This window comes from Scyliorhinus canicula, chromosome 5, assembly GCF_902713615.1.
Source record: "Scyliorhinus canicula chromosome 5, sScyCan1.1, whole genome shotgun sequence".
NCBI lineage: Eukaryota > Metazoa > Chordata > Chondrichthyes > Carcharhiniformes > Scyliorhinidae > Scyliorhinus > Scyliorhinus canicula.
The window spans coordinates 8,159,319-8,183,476 of NC_052150.1; the positions used below are offsets into that span (position 1 = coordinate 8,159,319).

Consider the following 24,158-nt stretch of genomic DNA (forward strand, 5'->3'; position numbering starts at 1 on the left):
TGTGGTGACCAGGGGGTTTTCACAGTAACTTCATTGCAGTGTTAATGTAAGCCTACTTGTGACAATAAAGATTATTACTTTTGGTGATTGCAAACACACCCAGCCCGGGGAGGGGGCGGGAGTTATATTGCTTCTTAATATGTGTATCACAAGCAGGAATCTGAGGCGGAAAGTAATCTCCAGGGGTATTGACTGACTGGTATTGCTTTGCAAAATCTGCTCTTCCCCAACCAGCGCAAATTGTCCAAAATGTAACAAGGAAGGCGGCAGCAGCGGCGGAGGGAGATCCGCTGGAAACCCCCTGCCGCACGGGGAGGGGGCTTTAAACAAACAGCAACATGTGATCCGGGAACGGCGTTGCTGCAGCACCCACCCCGGGACATTGCTGCGAACGGACTCGCTCCCGTCCAATCAGCTGCACCGGAACAGGGGGAAAAATAGGTCCGTCGCAGGGTTTAGTTCCCCCCGGTGGTCTACACCGGGACTGCGGGCTGCTGGTTACCGGAGGGTCTGCACCTGGAGTGTGTGCACCGGGCCGGCCGGCTGGAAGGAACACCCGAAGGGATGAGCGGGGCCGCCTCCAGTCTGCGCCGCTACACCGAGCTCCCGGTCTGGATAGTGGAGGATCATCACCATGTAAGTGTGGCCCCGACCTGCCCGCAGCTGCAACGTTGTCCCGGGGAATTGGAACGTTGTCCCGGAGAATTGGAACGTTGACCCGGGGATTTCGAACGTTGACCCGAGGATTTGCAATTGTAACGTTTTCCTCGCTCGGGGAATTGGAATGTTGTCCCGGGGATTTGCAATTGTAACGTTTTCCTCGCCCGGTGAATTGGAACGTTGACCCAGGAGTTTCCAACCCTCCAGGATTGAAACGTTAATTGCTGGAAACTGCAGGCCAATCCTGCAGTCTCCAGAAATGAATTGCAATCCTGCAAACAGCAATTGAAAACCCCCTAGGGCAGCACGGTAGCATAGTGGTTAGCACTATGACTTCACAGCGCCAGGGTCGGAGGTTCGATTCCCTGCTGGGTCACTGTGCGGAGTCTGCACGTTCTCCCCGTGTCTGCGTGGGTTTCCTCCGGGTGCTCCGGTTTACTCCCACAGTCCAAAGAAGTGCAGGTTAGGTGAATTGGCCATGATGAATTGCCCTTAGTGACCAAAAAGGTGAAGAGGGGTTAGGGGGGTAGGGTGACAGTGAGGGCTTAAGTGGGTTGGTGCAGACTTGATGGGCCGAATGGCCTATTCCTGCACTGTAAGTTCTATTTTTCTCTGTGATAACCCTGCATCGCATGAGGAGGCCATTTGGCCCATCATGTCTGCACCGACCCTCTGAAAGAGCACCCCCCCCCTCCCCCCAAAATCTCTGTGACCCCACCTAACCTGCACACCCCTGGACAATAAGGGGTCATTTTTTAGCACCGCCAACCAGCCTAAGCCGCACATCTTTGGACTGTGGGAGGAAACCGGAGCACCCGGAGGAAACCCACGCAGGAGGCTCTGAGCAACTGTCCAGAACAATCATAGGGACATCATTTTTCTATGAACATTTCTCTTTTAAAATAACAAACAATGTGGGGGAGGGGACAATGTTTGGCCAACAGTCAAGCATTGTCCAATTGGACAGTGAGTCTTTTTGCTTTCCAATTGATGTCGGATGGCAGTACGTCACAAAGGTGGATGTGTTGACCAACTGATGACTGGAGGGAGGGGGCCTGTCATGTGATGAAACCTCCAGGAATACATTTGAACTCAGTTGGTGTCCCTAATTCTGTTGACTGAGTATTCTGGAAATGCAACACTGGGATCTTTTATGACTTGCTGCACATTGATAGAACCTGAACAATATTAGGACAGCTTTCTGCTCCTGGCTCTTTCCCTGCACCTCCATGCTGTTGGGAAAACCAAGGTAATTTTGTGGGAATTACATTTATATTGGTAAAGATTAGAAATACGGTATAGTTTTAAACTGATTTAATTTAATGTTTCTGAACCTGGAAGGGTAAAACCTATAGTTAGATTCATACTGGACAAAGGTGTTTGTATGTGTGGGAGTTGGTTAATTTTCAACTGTGTTTCTATTGTACTGAGAGAGGGGCTACGGCATGAAGAATAAATAAACCAGCAGTGGTTTGCTTAGCACCTGGGGCATTGTAAGATAGAGAAGGTATTAAGTTTTAATTTAGCTAATTTGATTGCAGTTGGAGATAGGTAACGAGAGAGAGGGCAGCTCCCACAGCTCTGTCAGAAGCAGTTGGTTTTAGAAGGCCAGAGAGGGACCGTCTCTCTCAGCCCTGCTAGAATAAAAGCCATACAATGCAATAATGGAAGTCCAGCTAGTTAAGAAAACTAGAGAAATGAAGAGAACTGTCCAAGAAGTGTGGAGTTGAGCGAACAGAGACCGGGATATTGTTCAGGAAAAACTCTAGGAAGAGTAAATGAAGTGTTCGGAGTTAGAGATGATAGCAGCCTTCAAAGGAAAAGCAAACACCTGATGCCATTTTAATACAGTCTGGGAATTGAGAGTTAAAGCAATTGTGAATAGTTTGTACAGCAGTCGAGACAAATCTAAGGGGTTGGTGTGAAATCCTGCACTGGATTCGCTGTTAAAAGTGACACTGAATCTTTGTTCAAAAGTTTTGGAGGGTCTATGGGGTAGTGGTATTGTCACTGCACTAGTAATCCAGAAACCCAAGGTCATGCTCTGGGGATCCGGGTTCGAATCCCACACAAATAGTGAAATTTGAATTCAATAGAAATCTGGAATTAAAAGTCTGACTATGACAATGAAACCATTGTTGATTGTTGTAAAAACCCATCTGGTTCACTCATGTCCTTTCGGAAAGGAAATCTGCCGTCCTTACCTGGTCTGGCCTACATGTGACCCCAGACCCACATGTGACTCTTAATTACCCTCTGAAAATGGCCCAGCAAACCACTCGGTCCAAGGGCATTTAGGGATGGGAACTGCAAAGGAAAATCCTTACAAGGGAAGATTTCAAAGTGTGTTTTTGGAGTGGAGCGTAGAAACCCACGTGGTCGTCATCGATTGGGGGTGGGGGGGGGGGATTCCGAGGCAGCATCTGCATGGGGTGAGGAGTGTATTTGGCCACAGTCATCTCTGCTCACAGGGACTTTGTGTTATAGAATAGAACAGTACAGCACAGAACAGGCCCTTCAGCCCTCGATGTTGTGCCGAGCCATGATCACCTTACTCAGACCCACGTATCCACCCTATACCCGTAAGCCAACAACCCCCCACCACCATGCTAACTACCATGCTACCGTGCTGCTGTTAATGAGACCATTGTCGATTCAGGTGTACTTTGTAATCTGTGTTGATCCTAAAATCTGTGCATAATTATTAAGATAAAGTAGGGGGGGAGGATTATGAAGTATTGTATCATAATCCAATTTTTCCATGTTTAATAAATGTTTTATTTCTTGTTGTTAAACAACTTAGCGATCCTGTCACACTGTTCATCTGCGTCTAATTGAAAAAAAGGTAAAAGTTATGGTCTTTTGAGCCAGGGTTCCATTTTGGAATCTCCCCGTCCAGTTATAACACCAACTGAGATAGCAACACTGCACCATTTTCTCAATGACTAACAAGACAGACATCATGCAGAATTCTGAAAGAGAATTTAATTTAGAGTCATGTGTTATGGGCTAAGGTTTAGAGAACCCCAAAGTATATTGTGGAGTTCACCTGACCCACAACTTTAAATAGATTGTGGTTATGGGGAGCACACGGCCTTGCTCTGCAGGTGTGATGCTAACAGAAATCTACAGTACGTTTAAATTAAAACAATGTTTATTTATGAAACCAGTTAACACTTTGTAAACCCACAGTAAACATCTTAACAACTATCAACACCAATAAATCCCCCAAAGAATACAGTACTCGATAGATAAGCCTTAATAAATTCCCAAACAACGTCCGGAAGACAAAAGACCCTTTCTAGCACAGCGATCAGGTTTAAATTCATTATTGAGAGCAGTCAACACTTTGAAATCACCCAATTGATTTTGAGACAGTCTTTAATTTGCAGAACGAGATCCTTATGCAGTTGCTTGCTTTGCCTGCAGCTATCCAGCTCTCAAAACGAAACTAACCGCACCCTGTAGCAAACAGCCTAAAACGAAAGTAAAGCAGACAGCCCAGCTCCATCCACACTCTGACATCACTGCAGCTCTCCAATAAACACCCATTTCTTAAAGATACACCCACTACAGCTATTCAAGAAACCCCCATTTCTTAAACACCCATTTCTTAAAGGTATTCTCACGTGACGCGTGTCAGGCAGTTAATTTTAGCAGCATGAAAGAGGAGAAGCAACATAAATCAACGGGCGTACTTCTAGAGAGGGTGCAGGAGCCAAGCTGACCAGCCACCTCTTGTCGGTTCAGACCCGGGACAGGAGCAGAAAACCTGGGTGTGTATGTGCAAACATCTTTGAAGGTAGCAGGATGGGTTGAGAGAGTGGTTAATAAAGCATACATTACCCTAGCTATACCCCTTGGATTGCAAGAGCAAGGAGGTTATGTTGAACTTGTTTAAGGCACTAGTTCAGCATTAGCCGGACTGGAGCATCGCATCCAGTTCTGTGCACCTCGGTTTGGGAAGGATGCTAGAGAGATATCAGAAAAGGTTCCCGAGAATGGTGCCTGGGATGATGAACTTTTCCGTTGCGTGCATGGATTGGCCAAGTTGGAGCTGTCATTCTTGGAGAGGAGAAAATTGGGAGGAGGCTCGATAGAGGTGTTCAAAATCATGATGTGCGTGGAGAAAGTTTTTTGATGAAACTATTGCCATTAAGCAAATGATTTGTTTTGATGCGACCCTGGATTCTGGGTGGAATGTAGTATCATCTGCACTATTTTAAAGGTATTGTCTACCTCTTCAAGCTATCGTCAAGACATTATTTATGTTAATGTTTTGCAGGTCGTGCCATATATCTATCGAGCGATTGGTTCAAAGCATCTGCCAATGACAGATATTTGCCTGGTTCACCTGGATTCCCATCCAGACCTCCTAATCCCAGTTGACATGGCAGCTGACAGCGTCTTTGATAAAGAGTTACTTTTTGGGTAATGCAAATTGACTAGTTTTGCATTTAACAGTTTACCTAATTCTGTGTGTGCAGACGAAGACTGTGGCCGGGTACAATCAGGTGCTGAGTTTAAAAGTAATGCGATTCTAGGCGGGAAGCCACTATTTTTAAAAATGTGTTTACGGGATGTGGGCGTCGCTAGTTGGACCAGCATTTATTGCACATCCCCGAGGGTATTTAAGGGTCAACCACATCGCTGTGTGGGCCTGGAGCCGCATGCAGGCCAGATCGGGTGAGAGTGACAGATCCAGATTTGTTTTTAGCATGCGGAGGGTGCGTTAATAAGGAACAGCTGGAGATGTCTCCAGGACAACAGAAGGCAATGAAAATGAAAATTGCTTATTGTCATAAGTAGGCTTCAAATGAAGTTACTGTGAAAAGCCCCTAGTCGCCACATTCCGGCGCCTGTTCAGGGAGGCTGGTACGGGAACGAGAGAGTTGACAGAACCACCTCACTAATTGATGCAGTTAGACAACAGGAAAGGGAGGAGAGAGAGGGGCCTATTGATCATATTGAGTCCGAGACTATGGCTTCTGTAGAGTTGAGAAGAGATTTATTTGGCAGGGCGGGACGTGCTGAGTAGCAAGGGAATGTGGAACAGGAGAAAACCACGCTGCTGAATGTGCACGGCTTCCCCTCCCAAGGCTGACACCTCGATCCTGAGCGAAAAGAAAACACTGCGGATTCTGGAGATCGGAAGTAAAAACGGAAAATGCTGAAAAAACTCGGCAGGTCCGGCAGCATCTGTGGAGAGAGAAACAGAGTTAACGTTTCCAGTCCAATATGGCTTCTTCGGAAGAACGTTATTTATTCGCTACGATTTGGTGTCTGGCTCTGAAGCCCGCCCTGCAGACAGGCTCTGACCAAGGCTCTGGGTAATGGATGCAGACAAAGCCAATGAGATAAAAGCAAAGATTCCATTCGCCTTTATTTGGAGGTGAGGCAACTTCGGGTGGCTCGATTGGGGTCCGAGTGATTGGCTTAGGAGTTCGGGGTCACTTCGAGTTGAGGTCACCGGGCCAGCATAGCGGACGATGTAATGTCACTCCCTGCTTGTCAGTCAAAGGGAGGTTATGCTGAAGACGTCCCTCCGTGTCTGTGAAGCTCATTCTAAAACCGGGAGCAGCGAGGCCGTGATGGCTGATGCTCACATTGCCTCACAGAGCTGACACTTGTATAATCAGCATCGTCACACGAGCCGCGCAGACTCTCCGTATTGGGATGGTTTGCAAAGAGCTATGCTGAGCCAATCGAGGGGGGAAATCACCAAGTGAGCTTCATTAAATTATTCATTCTCGGATATGAGCTTCGCTGGCTAGGCCAGAATTTGTTGCCCATCCCTAATTGCCCTTGCGAAGGTGATGGTGAGCAGCCTTCCTGAACCGCTGCAGTCCATGTGGTGTAGGTACACCCACAGTGCTGTTAGGGAGGGACTCCCAGGACCCAGTGGCAGTGGAGGAATGGCCGATTATAATTCCATATCCGGATGGTGAGTGACTTAGAGAGGATCTTGCAGATAGCGGTGTTCCCCCACATCCGGTGCCCTTGTCCTTCCAGATGGTAGAGGTTGTGGGTTTGGGAGGTTGCAGTCGACGGAGACTTGAAAGTTCCTGCAGTGTTGCTGATGAGCTGACCGTCATGCTGGGAATAGTATTCCTCAAATCCAGGATATTCCTGGACAATTCCGGAGGTTTGCCACGCGTGGGGCCTGAGCGTAATTCGGTAATAATGAAGTGCTCAGAAACACTCTTGAGGTACACGATCGCATTCTATATAAACACAATTTATTTCTGGCTCTTATCGATTTTGGGTACATCCCTGGGAAAGTAACAACGTTTTCTTTCCTCTCCACCTTTCACTGCATCTAGAGACCTGAGCATTGAGAACTGGATCATGCCGGTAGTTTACGCTGGCCATTTTTCACATGTCTTTTGGCTTCACCCATTCTGGGCCCAGCAGATCACTGATGGGAAACATCGCTTCTTTATCGGCAGAGATCCTTCAACTAAAACAATCAGGTACTTCAGCCACTTGGAATTAATGCCGGAGAATAGTCAGAACCTTGTCTCCATTGTGTTAGGAGGTTGAGCTTGATTATCTGGTTCACTGTAGCAATGAGACACCATGGCTGCAACTTTACTTCAATGAGTCCTCCCCCTCAGCCTAGGATTAGAAAGCTCTAAAATATTTGTCTGGGCTGCAGTGAGATTGTCCACCTGAATGCTCAGCTGCCCAGGCACAATTGTGTGCAATGTTTGCCACAATAACTGAGTGCCGTCAGTAACGCAAAGCAGGAAACCGGCCACCGACTCGCACCCTCTCGTCCCCACAGCAGTGAACTCCCAGTTTTGGCGGTGCATCAGTGCCAAGTCGCGGAGCTGAGTCTGGTCGCTCCCCAAACATGAAAGGAAATTGCCAGAGATTATCATTGCATCCCTACAGTGAAAAAGGAGGCCATTCGGCCCATCGGGTCTGCACCGACCCTTCGAACTGGCACCCTAATTAGGCCCAGACCCCCGCCCTGTCCCCAGACCCCCCGGCCCTGTCCCCAGACCCCCCGGCCCTGTCCCCAGACCCCCCGGCCCTGTCCCCAGACCCCCCCGGCCCTGTCCCCAGACCCCCCCGGCCCTGTCCCCAGACCCCCCCGGCCCTGTCCCCAGACCCCCCCGGCCCTGTCCCCAGACCCCCCCGGCCCTGTCCCCAGACCCCCCCGGCCCTGTCCCCAGACCCCCCCCGGCCCTGTCCCCAGACCCCCCCCGGCCCTGTCCCCAGACCCCCCCCGGCCCTGTCCCCAGACCCCCCCCGGCCCTGTCCCCAGACCCCCCCCGGCCCTGTCCCCAGACCCCCCCCGGCCCTGTCCCCAGACCCCCCCCGGCCCTGTCCCCAGACCCCCCCCGGCCCTGTCCCCAGACCCCCCCCGGCCCTGTCCCCAGACCCCCCCCGGCCCTGTCCCCAGACCCCCCCCGGCCCTGTCCCCAGACCCCCCCCGGCCCTGTCCCCAGACCCCCCCCGGCCCTGTCCCCAGACCCCCCCCGGCCCTGTCCCCAGACCCCCCCCGGCCCTGTCCCCAGACCCCCCCCGGCCCTGTCCCCAGACCCCCCCCGGCCCTGTCCCCAGACCCCCCCCGGCCCTGTCCCCAGACCCCCCCCGGCCCTGTCCCCAGACCCCCCCCGGCCCTGTCCCCAGACCCCCCCCGGCCCTGTCCCCAGCCCCCCCCGGCCCTGTCCCCAGACCCCCCCCGGCCCTGTCCCCAGACCCCCCCCGGCCCTGTCCCCAGACCCCCCCGGCCCTGTCCCCAGACCCCCCCCCCGCCCTGTCCCCAGACCCCCCCCCCGGCCCTGTCCCCAGACCCCCCCCCCCGGCCCTGTCCCCAGACCCCCCCCCCCGGCCCTGTCCCCAGACCCCCCCCCGGCCCTGTCCCCAGACCCCCCCCCCCCGGCCCTGTCCCCAGACCCCCCCCCGGCCCTGTCCCCAGACCCCCCCCCCCCCGGCCCTGTCCCCAGACCCCCCCCCGGCCCTGTCCCCAGACCCCCCCCCCGGCCCTGTCCCCAGACCCCCCCCCGGCCCTGTCCCCAGACCCCCCCCCGGCCCTGTCCCCAGACCCCCCCCCGGCCCTGCCCCCAGACCCCCCCCGGCCCTGTCCCCAGACCCCCCCCGGATCTGTCCCACAACCACACCTTACCTTTGAACGCACTTAAGGGGCCATTTAGTGTAGCCATTCCACCTAACCACACCTTTGGACTTTATAGGCAGTAGAGCAAAATAGCAAAATAACTTGCATTTTTGTAGCGCCTTGAATGTCGTAAAAGCCCCAAGGCTTTGCAGGCATGGCATCAAACAAAATTGGCCACAAGCCACATGAGCTGTTACACCACGGCTTGTTCCGAGGTCGGTTTCAGGAGCACGTAGAAGATGGATCGAGAGGATTGAGGAGGGATTCCTATGGGAAGCTGTGAAGTAAATGCTGGTTTCTGGTATGATGTCACCGCCAACATTCAGGCACCAATGTCAGAGTGAAGCTCACATTTAATTTCAATGCACAAATAGTGTTTTTCTGTTTTAAAAAGAGACCTGTTTCTCACCGTAATTAAATGATCTTATCAGGGTTACGAGCACAGAGAGCTACTTCCTGAGCGATGGCCTGTACGTGCCAGAGAAACTGCTGGAGAACAGGAAGGAGCTGTGTTTGCAGGTCATCGCGATAGACCCAGGGGAGGAGGGCCGCGCTGGCTGTGAGGAGGAAGGCGGAGCGTTGGCTGCCAAGAAAGCCAAATCGGAGCATGTAACCAATGGAGAGGGTTGGTCCGAGGCCGTGTGCGCCAGTTCATCCAACACCAACGGTCGGAGCTCGGAAGGCAAACCCGGTGACGACACCACCTGCACAATTCAGCCCTCCACTAGAAAGAGACACGTTCAGGAAGCCAGCGCCACGGCAACAGGTAGTCCTGACAACAAACTGCGGCAACATGAGGAAATTGTTACGGATCTCCTTCACGTCTTGGACAAAAAAGAGGCCTACGTCCTGGACATTGACTTGGATTTCTTCTCAGTTAAAAATCCGTTCAAAGAAATGTACACCCAGGTACATTTTCTTAATTCCTTTTTAAGGGATACAGTTTGCGAATTATATCTGTACATTCACTGATGGGGTTTTGTTAGTTTGACTTGTGTTCACAGCACCTTTTCACATAGAATCTGCAGTGCTGAAGGAGGCCATTCGGCCCCTCGAGTCCACACCAGCCCTTGGAAAGAGCCCTCTGCCCAAGACCCCATCCCCGTAAACCAGCGACCCCACCCAACGTTTTTGGACACTAAGGGGCAATTTAGCATGGCCAATCCACCGAACCTGCCCATCTTTGGACTGTGGGAGGAAACCGGAGCACCCGGAGGAAACCCACGCAGACACTGGGAGAACGTGCAAACTCCGCACGGACAGTGACCCAAGCCGGGAATCGAACCTGGGACTCTTAACACTGTGAAGCAACAGTGCTAACCACTGTGCTACCGTTCTGCCCTAACCTGCCCTTCTTATGTGGATGCACACATGGGTGGGTGGATGCGTACACGTGGATGGTTGTGTATACATAGGTGTGCATATATGTGCTGAGGGTGCTGTTAGGGGTCCAACTGTAGATGGAAGAGATGGCAGAGAAATGTTTGGAGTAGATTCTTCACCTGAACTTGAATTTCCAGCACGTTCAGTACTTATTTCCGGGAGCTGTCCTGACCGTGGCTAGTTTTACATTAACGCAAACTGGAAGAACAGCACCTCATCTTCCGATTCAGCACATTACAGCCTTCTGAACTCAAGATGGAGTTCAGTAACTTTCAGACAGTAATTTCCCCCTTTCTCAATCCCCACCCACTTTTGTAGTTGTCTGTTGCTTTTCCAGCTAACTGGCCTACCCCAACTGTACCCCACCCCTCCTCCACTTGTCCCTTGGTGTTCAGTTGCTCCCATTAACACATTCTGCTGTCTCACCTTTTGCCACTATTAGCGCTCTTTACGCCGCCATTAACACTCCCCTTTGTCTTGCGCCATGACCAATTTGTCTATTTCCCCTTTGCCCAGACCTATCCCTTGTCTTCTGTTCTGCCTGACCTCCTCTGCTCCCTTTCCAACTATATTACTCTGCACGTCTCTACCTTCAGTCCTGTAGAAGGGTCGTTTAGATCTGAAACGTTAACTCCGTTTCTCTCCATTGACACTGCCCAACCTGCTGAGTTTATCCAGCAATTTCTGTTTTTATTTCAAATTCCCAGCATCCACAGCATTTTGCTTCATTTTTTCTCCCAATGCAGAGTTCTAGTCTTCCTTATTTTCTCTATGATGTGGAGATGCCGGCGTTGGACTGGGGTGAGCACAGTAAGAAGTCTTACAACACCAGGTTAAAGTCCAACAGGTTTGTTTCAAACACGAGCTTTCGGAGCACTGCTCCTTCCTCAGGTGAATGGAGAGGTTTCCTCTCCATTCACCTGAGGGAAGGAGCAGTGCTCCGAAAGCTAGTGTTTGAAACAAACGTTTTGGACTTGAACCTGGTGTTGTAAGATTAATTTTCTCCACGAAAGCTTCAAAATCGTTGTATCCCGGAGCTGGTCGGGGAAATCTTTAAATTGGGAGAGGTTTGGCCGGGGCCCCGTCTCCGATGTCAGAAGGTTGTGAGAGATCCCGTGGCCGTCATTTCGAAATGCAGGAGGGGCGTTCTCCCAGAGGTCAGGGCCAACATTTACCCCCCCCCCCCCCCCCCCCCCGCCGTCAATCAACAGCACCAAAACAGAGCAGCTAGTCATTGCCACCGTGCTGCGTGTGGCATCTTGCTGTGCACACATTGGCTACCGCATTTTCCTGCAATGAGAGCACTGCAGAAGCATTTAATTGGCTGTAAGACGTCACGAGCTGCTCAGTGGCCGGGGAAGGCGCTATAGAAATGCAAGTCTTTCTTTTTGTTGGATAGGAGCGGAACGCATGGAAAGATGTTGAGGGGGGAGGGGGCATCTTCCCATCCTGACGACGGCGAACCCCCACCATGGGTTTCCCGGCGGCAAGGGGTGGGTGTAATGGGAAATGTCAATGGTGGGACCAGACGATTCTGCCACTGGTGGGCCGCTAATTAACATGCCACCGGGGGGGGGGGTTAGGGGGTGGGAAGTGCCCCCAAATGTGTTTGCTGTAGTTCTCGCCCTGAATACTTCAGCAAAATCAAGCACGGATCTTTTCTACCTTGAACCCTTGCCCGTGCACAGCTCCATAATCTCTTTCATCTTTTCCCACAGGAGGAATTTGAAATTCTCAAGCAATTGTACAGTTTTACCAAACCCGAGTGGAAAGAGGATGATGAGGTCTGTATGGGCAGATCAAACATGGAATGCTGTTAATGCAGTCTGAGATCATGTGGAAAAATGCCGTTATAACCTAGTCGCTTGGTACTAATAGAACTTGAATATTGCCGGAAATAGAGACATGCTGTGGAAGCTTTTACAGCTTGCACTCATGAGGACAGATTTGCAAGAATAGAAACAGTAAAGGGAACAACTATTCATACTGCAGGAGAAGAGAGTGCTGATTAGTTGGCAAGTGGACTATGATTGCTAGAGGCATTGCCATGGCGAATGCTGCAAGGAGCAGTTAACTGCCAAACTTTTGCTTCAATTCAAGCCAAGCCAGGTCCTTTTTTAAAATAAATTTAGAGTACCCAATTATTTTTTTTCCCCAATTAAGGGGCAATTTGGCGTGGCCAATCCCCCTAACCTGCACATCTTTGGGTCGTGGGGGTGAGACCCACGCAGACACGGGGAGAATGTGCAAACTCTGCACAGACACTGACCCAGGGCCGGGATTCGAACCCGGGTCCTCGGCAGCGTGAGGCAGCAGTGCTAACCACTGCGCCACCCGGATTCTTTGGACAAACTAAATTTAAGTTTAAAAGCTTGCATGTCAGTTCCCTTTTAATATATATATATATCACTGCAGTAGATTCAGAAGGAGGCTATGTGCCTCCTCGAGCCTGCTTTACATGTAATAAGATTGTCAACTCCTTTGACTTGATCCCCTTAATCCCAAAATGTCTTATCGATCTCAGTCTTGACTTTACTCCACGATGGAGCATCCAAAGCCCACTGGGGTCGAGAATGTTTACAGCAACTATTGTTACAACAACTGTCAGCTTCTTTCTCTTTGTGTTCTTTCTCTCTGATAAATTTGTGTCACCGTGTTTCATTTTAACACGGAAGTCAACCATAGCTGTGAGATTAGTGAAGGACGGCGGTGGGTACGTCAGAGTGGTGTCCCCGAACGGCATCAGGTCAGTGCTAGGTTGCGATACAAAGAGGCTGTCGGGCACCCTATATTGTCCATTGCACTCCTAGCTCATCAACCTGTGACCCTGCTGAATAAAAGCATCAATGGCCTGAAATTATACGATGGAGGTGAAAACTAGCACCATCATTACGCACCTGAAACCGCGGAAACTTCTGGAGCCTGCACATGCGCAGAAGCAATTGGGAAATCCAGAAGCTTCCGTCTATGATGCTGCACCTTTCCAGATGTACGCTGTTGAGGTTCCCCCGGACTACAATCAAATCAAAAATAGCTCATCTCATGAAAACCTGCCCCCAGTGCACTGTTCACTGAAACATCCCAACTTGTTGAATGAGATGTAGGATCATAGAATTTACAGTGCGGAAGGGGGCCATTCGGCCCAACGAGTCTGCACCGGCCCTTGGAAAGAGCACCCCAGCCATGCCCACACTTCCACCCTATCCCAGCAACCCCACCCAACCTTTTTGGACCCTAAGGGCAATTTATCATGGCCAATCCACCTAACCTGCACATCTTTGGACTGTGGGAGCAATCTGGAGCACCCGGAGGAAACACAATCAGACACGGGGAGAACATGCAGACTCCGCACAGAGAGTGACCCAAGCCGGGAATCGAACCTGGGACCCTGGTGCTGTGACGCAACTGTGCTAACCACTATGCTACTGTGTTTTTTTTTTTGTTTAACAGCGGACTAACTTCATACTTTCTGCTAAACCCCCTCACTAGTCCTGAAAAACTAATTTCGTATTTGTGGAATGTCAGTTCGTTCCATTATGATGAGATTTGTATATTTCACTTTTTTCTTCCGTTTGTGATGTTTCTACTTTCATCGTAACCCTATGTTTATGTCCCCGTTATCTACTTTGCTCTGCGCAAACTGTTCAGCTGGAAGTGGAAAAGGTTCAGCACGTTTTAACTTGCTGCTTTGATATCTGTGAGAATGCTTCAATGTGATTGGCTGATTTACCTTGCCAACATCATTCTTGTCGAGTGCTTGGAGATCACCTTGTCTTGGTTCAGGCAGGTGTTGGGAAAGGGAAAATCCGCACAGGCATCGTTAGCTCTTTATCAGCAACGTTCCTCGAGGTCAGCATTGCTGCTTCTTTGCTGCCCGCAAAATCCAGTGTGTCTTTGCTCATCTCGCTCGACAGAAAAATAGATGAATGATGAATTGTCAGGCAGAGTATTGGATTTGGGGCTGTACATAGTGAGCATTGCCACGCCAAGTAAGTAGATCCAGTTGGATCCCATACGGGATTTGCAGTGTACGTCCACGATTGGATAAATCGGATCTCCAGTACATTCATTTGTGGTGGCCTAACATTCAATTTCTTTCCAGTGTAGTAGGGCCCCACGATGATATAAGCCCCACGTTATAAATACCCTGACCTCCACTCTCGGAGACCGGCTGTTTAGCTGTTGACCCTTTATCAAGACTAGCTGCAGTGAGGATGGGATAATGCTGCCAATCTTCAGAGTGTTTATCATCGTTCCTCCTGAAGCATTTCAGCACGAAAAATCTACTTGACTTTTCATCTTGACTGTGGGTGTCAAGGAATCAGGAACAGGAGTGGGCTATTGGGGCCCCCTGAGCCTGTTCCGTCATTCGGTAAGATCGGGTCTGATCTGATTCTGGCCTTAACTCCATTTTCCATTTAGCCCCAATAAACTCTTGACTCTCTTGTTAGTTAAGAATCTATCTACCAAGGGAGGCATGGTGGCGCAGTGGTTAGCACTGCCGCCTCACGGCACCAAGGACCCGGGTTCGATCCCAGCCCTGGGTCACTGTCCGTGTGCAGTTTGCACATTCTCCCCGTGGTCTGCACGGGGCTCACCCCCACAACCCAAAGATGTGCCAGGTAAGTGAATTGGCCATGCTAAATTGCCCCTTGGTTGGAAAGAATTTTTTTTAATGTTCAAATCTATCTTCAAGATATTCATTGAGTTTGCCACCAATACTATCTCTGGGCAAAGAAGTTCCAAAGATTCAGCATCCACTGAGAGGGAAAAATTCTTCTCATCTCCATCTTAAATGGGATTTAACAAATACCGGGATTTCTTTCCAGAGCCAATGTCTGGACCAGCTGAGCTGTTGAATAAGAATAGGTCTTTTTAAGGTGAGGAGATGCCGGCGTTGGACTGGGGTGAGCACAGTAAGAAGTCTTACAACACCAGGTTAAAGTCCAATGGTTTGTTTCAAATCAGTAGCTTTCGGAGCACTTCACCTGAGGAAGGAGCAGTGCTCCGAAAGCTAGTGATTGGAACAAGTCTGTTAGACTTTAACCTAGTGTTATAAGTCTACTTTTTAAGGCTGGGGTTGGTTGAAAGTTAACAGTCCTGATTTTAGCAACGCTTTTAAAACAAAAATAAATCTGCGCATCTTTCATGCCTAGGAGGCTTTGGTCGATTGTGTGGAAGCTCGCACAAGGCAACTCGAGGATATGGAAGCTGCATTTTCAGACCTGTGTGACGATGACAGTGAGGAGAACGTGCAGAAGTGGGGAACAATCCCAGGGTAAACGATGTAACAGCCACGCTGTGTCTTAAAGCAGTGATGTTTCACTCGCAGGAAGATTGTCCGTTATGCATTTGATTATGTCGCTCTTTTTTTTTTCTTGTTTAATTCTCTTCCGCACACCCCTTCTCCCAAGCCTGCATTGTTTCTCTCATCGCTCCGGCAAGGTGAGTGGGTCACTGACCCGTGACCAGCTCTCTGCTAGCCTGTCCATTGGGCTGGTCCCCACCATCTGCCTGCCCCCTCACCAACGACACATCCAAATAGGAGCGGTCTTCAGCCGCAGTGTTCCGGGTAAGGCAGCAAGCCATCCGAGTAAAGATTAAATCTGGTCTCTTTTTGAAGGTTTTTACATACAGTGTAAACACACAAACAAATCTGGTGATCCAACCATTCCATGCTGGTGTTTATGGTCCACACAATTCTCCCATCCTATCAACCTCATTTCCGTCTTTAGGCAGATTTTCTATTATATATATATACCTTCATTAGTGTCACAAGTAGGCTCACATTAACACTGCAATTAAGTTACTGTGAAAAGCCCCCTAGTTGCCACATTCTGGCGCCTGCTCGGGTACACTGAGAGAATTCAGAATGTCCAATTCACCTAACACGCACATCTTTCGGGACTTGTGGGAGGAAACTGGAGCACCCGGAGGAAACCCACGCAGACACGGAGAGAACGTGCAGACTCCGCACAGACAGAGCCCCAAGCCGGGAATCGAACCTGTGACCCTGGCGTTGTGAAGCGACAGTGCTAACCACTGTGTTACTGTGCCACCTAATCCCTTATCCCACATCTACTCATCTAGTTTCCTTCTCAAGACTATCTAAGCTGTTTGTTTTAATCACTCCCTGTTGCAGTGCGTTCCAACTCCTAACCACACTCGAGTTAGAAACATTTTTCATTGTTTCCCAGTGGATATACCAGTTTATACTTATGACCCCTAGTTTTGGACCCCCTCCCCCACCTGATGATTCACATTACACCTGATGAGTAAACATTCCAGCAGCCATTTCCTTTTCAGCCTTTGCTGTCGTTTACACGTCCATGCTTAACTTTTATAGTCATTGAGAATCATAGGGTACAGAACGCTATTCGGCCCATCGAGTCAGTGTGGGAACGTTTCGAGACATCGCGTTTTGATTGAATTCCAGAACATTCTTCTTTGTTCCGGCCGTTGTCACATTGGAATTTTGCATTTGCTTGCAGCCTGGAAAGTCTCGCTCAGCTTGTGCGAAGCCTGAAGGAGAGATTGAAGACACCTGACTATGAAATGGTGAGTGCAGCAATATTTACCTGCCTCGTTTTTCTTTCCCCATGCTTGCGCAGGATGCAGAGGTTGTTGGCCAGGCCAGTGTTTGGTGCCGTCCATAATTGCCCTTGAGAACAGTTTAAGGGTCAACCACATTGCTGTGTGCCTGGAGTCATGTCGGCCAGCAGCGGGTTCGGGTGGAAGATTTCCTTCCCTCGAGCCCATGTGGGTTTGTGCAATGATCGATGGTCGCCATTACTGAGACTAGCTTGTGATTCCAGAGCCTGTGGGCTGGTTTAGCACAGAGCTAAATAGCTGGCTTTGAAAGCAGGCCAGCAGCACGGTTCAATTCCCGTCCCAGCCTCCCCGAACAGACGCCGGAATGTGGCGACTAGGGGCTTTTCACGGTAACTTAATTTGAAGCCGACTTGTGACAATTAAGCCATTTTCATTTCATTTCAGATGTTTTTATTAATTGAATTGGAGTTCCACTAGCTGACATGGTGGGGTTTGAACCCGTGTCCCCAAAGCATTAACCTGGGCCTCCAGACGATTAGTCCAATGGCGTTGCCACTGCATCACCAGCTTGCCCCTAGGTTGTGCACAAGGCTGCTGAGCTCAACTGACGAGAGTCCTGGGCAGACTAAAATCTCGCTCGTTCATTGAAGATCTATAAACCTTGAACTTGTTGTTTTAAAAGCCCAATGAATTGAAATTACCTGAGCTCTGGAGGGTAAAGTTGACCAGCAGGCTGGTAAACCTGAAGTCAGTCTGAGCCTGCTGAGTGTGAGGAACTGTCTCACATCATTCCTGAATGTGTTGGAGTCTAATCAGAGAATGATGCAGAATAGGCCATTATGCCTGAGCTAGCTTACTTAGTAGAGCAACTCGGTTAGTTCTTCTCCTCTTTCTCCATGCTTTTTTTTTCTTCCCCTTTTTTAATATTTCATCGAATTCTCTTTTGAACATTAGAATGTAACCCGACTCCACCACTACCGTTCTGGACCACAGCGCAGAGTTAAATCTGTTCCTTCATGTCACCTCTCGTTCTGTTCTCGGTTAACTGAACTCTGCGTCCTCTTGTTACTGACCCCCTCTGCCGTTGGAATGTTTCTTCTATGTACTCTGGTGTAGGTATACTTTTGGCCGACTGTAACGTTAGCAAACATTAGGGTGTCACAATGGTTAGCACTGCTGCCTCACAGCGCCCAGGTTTAATTCCGGCCTTGGGTCACTGTCTGTGCGGAGTCTGCATGTTCTCCCCGTGTCTGCGTGGGTTTCCTCCCACAGTCCAAAGATGTGCAGGTTAGGTGGATTGGCTTTGATAAATTGCCCCCTAGTGTCCAGGGATGTGTAGGTTGGGTATAAGGTGATTATTGGGATAGGGGCAAGTAAGTGTATTTGGGTGGAGTGATCTTTCAGAGGGTGGGTATGGACCCGATGGGCCAAATGGCCTCCTTCTGCACTATGATACTGCCCCACCCCGCGTGGCTGTCCATTGTTCTCTACCTAGCTTCTATCTAAATCTCCAGACTAGATTGTGGCTCCCACTCTAATAATCTTCCCCAAATGATAATTCATCATGCGTGACACTAGGCAGCGAAAGCCAGAGAGCTGACTGACTATAGGCGGTATCACACCTGAGGCCAATTCATTTCTCTGCTGTATTCAAACCACCTCCCCCCACCCCCGCCAGTGAACCCAGGAGAGGCGAGGTGATTGACTCTACTTCTTACACAGGCTGTCGACTGTCTCCAGATCCAGCAACTTAACTGAATTATCCGATCGATGGGTGGGCGGGGTGCAGGATTGAAGGTGTCAAGTTTGTAAGAGTTTTGATTTTAAGCTAAATCTGAAACCTTTAAAGTATTTGTGGGGTTTGCGGGGGAGGGTAACAAAGTCATTTGCACTGCTTCCCGGGTTTAACAATCGGCTGTCTGGGATTTCACCCACAGGTTCACCAGGCGGGGTTAACGTGCGATTACTCCGAGCTGCCGCACCACATCAGTGCCAAGGAGGAGATAGACCAGCTCATGTCATCCGTAAAACGGCTACTTGAAGATCTGCCCAAGCCAACTCTCATTACAGTGGCAAGGTGCGAAATAGGTTTTACAAGAGCAAAATACTGCCAATGCTGGAAATGCTCAGTCGGTGACGTCTCACCAAAGTTCTCGTGAAAGGTCACAGACCTGAAACGCTAACTCTGTTCCGACCTCCACAGATGCTGCCCGGCCTGCTGAGTGTTTCTAGCATTTCCAGGTTTTATTAATGAAATGGGTTCCATCCGCACAGTGTGTGCAATCCCGTGCATGCTTGGGCGCAAGGGCATCTTGTGCTACAATTTTGTCTCGCCTCCTGCCTGTGAGCACTCGTGCCCTACTATCAGGAGGAGGCCATTCAGCCCCGCAAAGCCATCCTGCTTTTCAATCTGGTAGATCTGCGACATAATCCCTTCTTTCGTAACCATAACAACCTTTGCCCCTTATCCATTAATATAATTGAAAAACAAAAGCCTGTCACCCTCAGTTTTAAGTAACAATTGATCCAGCATGAGTTACCAATGGTGGGAGGGATTTCCAAACCCCCAGCACCCTTTGTGTGAAGAGTGTTTGCTAATTTCACGACAGAATGGTCTAATTTTAAATTATACCCCTCGTCCGAGGCAACCCAAACAGTGGAAATATTCTCTCTCTCTCTCTCATTCTCTCTCTCTCTCTCTCTCTCTTTCTCTCTCTAATTCTCTCTTTCTTTCTCTCCCTCATTCTCTCTTTTTCTCTCTCTCTCTCAAAGGGGCTGTTTAGCACACTGGGCTTAATCGCTGGCTTTGAAAGCAGACCAAGCAGGCCAGCAGCACGGTTCGATTCCCGTAACAGCCTCCCCGAACAGGTGCCGGAATGTGGCGACTAGGGGCTTTTCACAGTAACTTCATTTGAAGCCTACTCGTGACAATAAGCGATTTTAATTTCATTTCATTTCTCTCACTCTCTCTCTCTTTCTCTCTTTCATTCTCTCTCTCTCTCTCTCTCTCTTTCATTCTCTCTCTCATTCTCTCGCTCTCATTCTCTCTCCTCATTCTCTCTCTCTCTCTCTCTCTCTCTCTCTCGGTGAAATGTGTTTGAACTGCGATGACCCATCTCCTCACACCTGCTGGGAAATGTCCGCATAACCAGAATTAGCTTCAAGTTTATCACTTTACCTCCATCCTGCCGAAATGCTTGAAGTTTTGTTTGTTCTCAGCTCAGTGAGACAGGCATGGGCTCAAGGTCAAGTCCTGAGATTTAAACACGTAATCCAGGCTGACACGGAATGCAGCACTGCCAGAGGAGCCGTCTTTTTCGTTGAGACATTAAACCATGAATCCTGGTCCAATATTCATCCCTGAAATAACATCATCAAAAGGACTATGTGATCATTAACACGGTGATGCTTGTGGGAGCTTGCTGTGCTCAAATTGGCTGCCGTATTTCCGACATTGGAAGAGTGCAGACACACGTCAAACTGACTGAAATGCTTTGGGGTATCCCGAGATGATGAAGGATGCTTTTGAAATGCCAGTTCTGTTTCTTCCTTCCCTCTGCATAGACCATTAGTTAGGGTCTCCATATGCACAATATGAAGCAAATCATCTTCCTGGCCCCTCCGCATCTGATGTGAGGGGGGGGGGGCATCCCAAAGATGCGCTGGGAAATCCCCTTCCGAAGTTCGCAGGCAAGGCTTTACGAGGTAATTGAAGAGTGAACTTCCCCTGACAATTGAGCTGGGCTTGGGACCATCCATCCGGCAAAACGATTTAAATTGCCATCTTCGGATGGTCCAATAGTTTTACACTCCCAGTTACTGAGTTAGAATAAGCAAAATCACTTTTAACTTCAATGTTACAGGGGCTGTTTAGCACAGGGCTAAATGGCTGGCTTTGAAAGCAGGCCAGCAGCACGGTTCGATTCCCGTAACAGCCTCCCCGAACAGGCGCCGGAATGTGGCGACTAGGGGCTTTTCACGGTAACTTCATTTGAAGCCTACTTGTGACAATAAGCGATTTTCATTTCATGTATCTATTTTGAACACCCAGACCGATCCCCACACACACACATGCACACGCGTGTGCACACACACACACACACATACACACACACACACACACACACACACACACGCACACGCGCGTGCACACAAACACACACACACACACACACACATGCTCCAGACCCCACCACCCTTGGGGATTTGCACAGGACCACCGCCCAAACCCAATCCGCCAAATTCCGTGCACTCAACCTGGGCGCTTGACATTTGCCTTCTCCCTGGCCTCTCGGTTTGATTGAACCCTTTAAACCTCCCTGCTATCCCACAGCCTGTGGAGGGGGAAGGGGGTGGCCTCCCTGAGCTCGTTGGTGTTGTGCTGCACTGGGACCTTCGCAGATTCTTCTGCTGCAGGCTCCGAGCTTCTCCAGACTGCGGAGATTTGAACAAGTTTTTCCACTTTAAGCTCCGGTGATTCCAGCGGGACATGGCTTTGTGCACCGTTGGGTGGGAGTTATGGCCGAGAGTGTCAACCAAAAGACAATTTAACGCTCAAACCCTCAATATGTTGTTTGTTATTTGTACAAACTTGCATGAACTCTAATGTTTTTGGTTATATTTAACATAAACCTGTAGTTTGTTACCGTGTTTCTCGTGTTCTTTATGACTGCCCTCCTGCAAATTACAATTTACTTGAAGCAGATTTTGTCAATGTATTTGCAGATCCTGGGCGGAGCTGCCTGTTGAGCAGGTATCTAACACGGATTGTGCTAATGTTTCAGATCCAGTTTAGACGATTACTGTCCTCCAGAGCAAGTGGACTCTATTCAGGAGAGAATGTTAACAGTGCTACGTTCCTGCTATGGACCTTTAGAAGTCCACCTGGAGTTTTGAAAATGTCAAACTTCACCTCGTGGCCCCGTATCTCAGCCAGAAAGTATACACGGACGATTGTTTCAATTGTGGAAGAAAGCGCGAGAAATCGGAGCGCGGGTACACCAGACGGCCTGTCGAATCTGCTCCGCCATTCAACGCGATCATGGCTGATCATGAAGGGCTGCGACTCCACTTTCTAAAGAGAATTTTATTTAATAAATAAATTATACTTTTAACAACAGTGCTATTTTCTCAGTGTTTACTTCAACACTCTTGCTGTTAAAGTTGGCAGTTTTATTTAGCAGGGAAACGTGTTCAGGAAATAATGTTTTTTTTTTGACTGATATGGCGACTTGCAGCACCGGAGGAGACGATTCAGTCTTTCTACCAGACCTCTGAAAGAATGCTCCTGCTTAGTCCCATCTCATGCTTTTTAATCTGTGGCCTTGTCAGTTCTTCGGCCTCCAATCCCCGTCCAACATGCCATTTAAAATTATTCACTGAATCAGCTTCCACTATCTTCGCTAGGTCGAGCGTTCCAGATCGCAACGACTCTGGTGAGTGGACAAAGAATCTTCCCTTCATCTCCTCTTTAGATCTTTTCCATGTGATAGCAGGGGCTGGTTTAGCACAGGGCTAAAGAGCTGGCTTTGAAAGCAGGCCAGCAGCACGGTTCAATTCCCGTACCAGCCTCCCCGAACAGGCACCGGAATGTGGCGACTAGGGGCTTTTCACGGTAACTTCATTTGAAACCTACTTGTGACAATAAACAATTTTCATTTCATCAAACCCCCTGACCATGGGGAAGGTGGTGGCGTCGTGGTATTATCACTGCACAACTAATCCAGAAGGCCCAGGATAATGCTGTGGGGACACTGGTTCAATCCCCCCCCCCCCCCCCACCCAACGACAGATTGAATTCAATAGAAATCTGGAATTAAATGTCTAATGGTGACCACGAAAACATTGCTGATAGTTGTTAAAAGTTTGCTTTGCTAATATCCTTTGGGGAAGGAAATCTGTTGTGGCCTGGTCTGGCCTACGTGTGCAGTGTGGTTGACTCACATGCCCTCGGAGATGGGCAATAAATGCAGGCCCAGCCAGCAATGCCTCCATCCCAGCAACAAATTAAGAAAAACACTTCTGGTCATTGACCCACTCCAGAGGAAATAGTTTTTCTCTTATCAAAACCTCACATCACCTTGTAACCCTCTTGGGTCACCTCTGAAGCTTCTCCGTTTGAAGGAGAGGGGTCCAAACCTTTTCAACCTCTGCTGAAGTCTTATCACTGGCAAATCTCATGTCCTTTCAAAACTTAGTGAAGTTGGGTCACAATTTGTTTCTTATCTTTGCTTAGCACAGAAATATAGCACAGTGGTTATCACTGTGGCTTCACAGCACCAGGGTCCCAGGTTCGATTCCTGGCTTGGGCCACTGTCTGTGCGGAGTCTGTGTTTTCCCTGTGTCTGCGTGGGTTTCCTCCGGCTGCTCTAGTTTCCTCCCACAAGTCCCGAAAGACGTGCTATTAATTTGGATATCCTGAATTCTCCCTCAGTGTACCCAAACAGGTGCCTGAGTGTGGCAGCTAGGGGCTTTTCACAGTAACTTCATTGCAGTGTTGATGTAAGCCTACTTGTGACAATAAAGATTATTATTATTATATACTTGGTTTATATATCAGCACTTCAGCAAGAAAGTGTTTTTCTGTGCTAATTAAAGTTGCATTGAGCAAATTTGACTGCTTAATTGGTGACTGCTGTTCCTGGTGAATTTCCACCCGTGTCTGCAACAATATATAAGCTCCCAAATGATGAACTCTCGACAGGATTTCCTTGTGATATCTGTTAATACGCCAGTACCGAATCACTACAATGCAGAAGGAGGCCATTTGGCCCATCAAGTCTGCACCTACTCTCCAAAAGAGCACCCCAAGCAGGCATCTTCTCCGCCCTTCCCTCACAACCCCATCTAACCCACACTTCTTTGGACACTAAGGGCAATTTAACGTAGCCAATCTACCGCACACCTTTGGACTGTGGGAGGAAACCGGAACACCCAGACACGGGGAGAATGTGCAAACTCCACACAGTCACCCAAGGCCGGAATCGAACCTGGGTCCCTGGCGCTGTGAGGCAGCAGTGCTAATGGCTGTGCTACACGTTCGACGTGGGGTGGAGATCATTTGAAGCTCAACTTCCACAGCTTTTCAATTGAACTTTATGATTCTTGGTGCATCTGTCCTTATTTTGAGATTTCTAGCTGGCTTGTGTTCTTCGTGTGATGAACTGTAACTCAGGCGATACACGGAGGAATGAGGGGGGATAGGCTGGAGGTTATTTGTTGCTAATATTGACATTTTTAGAATGGAGAGTTTGTAAATCTTACTACTTTTGGTAGTTATTTTCCATTAATTTGAGGATGATAATGTTGGTCAATACTTTTTCAATGAATGACGACATCCTGTTTTGCAGAACATGGGCAGGGCTTAATCAGCAGGAACAATCACATGAATCTCACAGGAGATAAAGTTCCTGTTGAGTTACTGTATGAGTTTATA

General features: G+C 49.1%; 1 protein-coding gene across 1 annotated transcript; it reads left to right on the forward strand.

Annotated features, from left to right (window-relative positions):
• Positions 1-426: 426 nt before the first annotated feature.
• Positions 427-21,842, forward strand: c5h5orf22 (chromosome 5 C5orf22 homolog). Its single transcript, XM_038796527.1, has 9 exons — positions 427-636; positions 4,946-5,091; positions 6,984-7,133; positions 9,220-9,697; positions 11,890-11,955; positions 15,328-15,449; positions 16,663-16,729; positions 18,661-18,800; positions 21,508-21,842. Exons 1-9 carry the CDS (start codon positions 565-567, stop codon positions 21,617-21,619), a joined length of 1,353 nt encoding a protein of 450 aa, XP_038652455.1. The 5' UTR covers positions 427-564; the 3' UTR covers positions 21,620-21,842.
• Positions 21,843-24,158: the final 2,316 nt, after the last annotated feature.

Bases quoted from the DNA above. Each gene is read 5' to 3' on its own strand.
- c5h5orf22 (XM_038796527.1), top strand. From the start codon at position 565: ATGAGCGGGGCCGCCTCCAGTCTGCGCCGCTACACCGAGCTCCCGGTC. The intron at 5,092-6,983 runs GTAATGCAAATT...CACTGCATCTAG, and splicing joins GATAAAGAGTTACTTTTTGG to AGACCTGAGCATTGAGAACT. The intron at 9,698-11,889 runs GTACATTTTCTT...CTTTTCCCACAG, and splicing joins TCAAAGAAATGTACACCCAG to GAGGAATTTGAAATTCTCAA.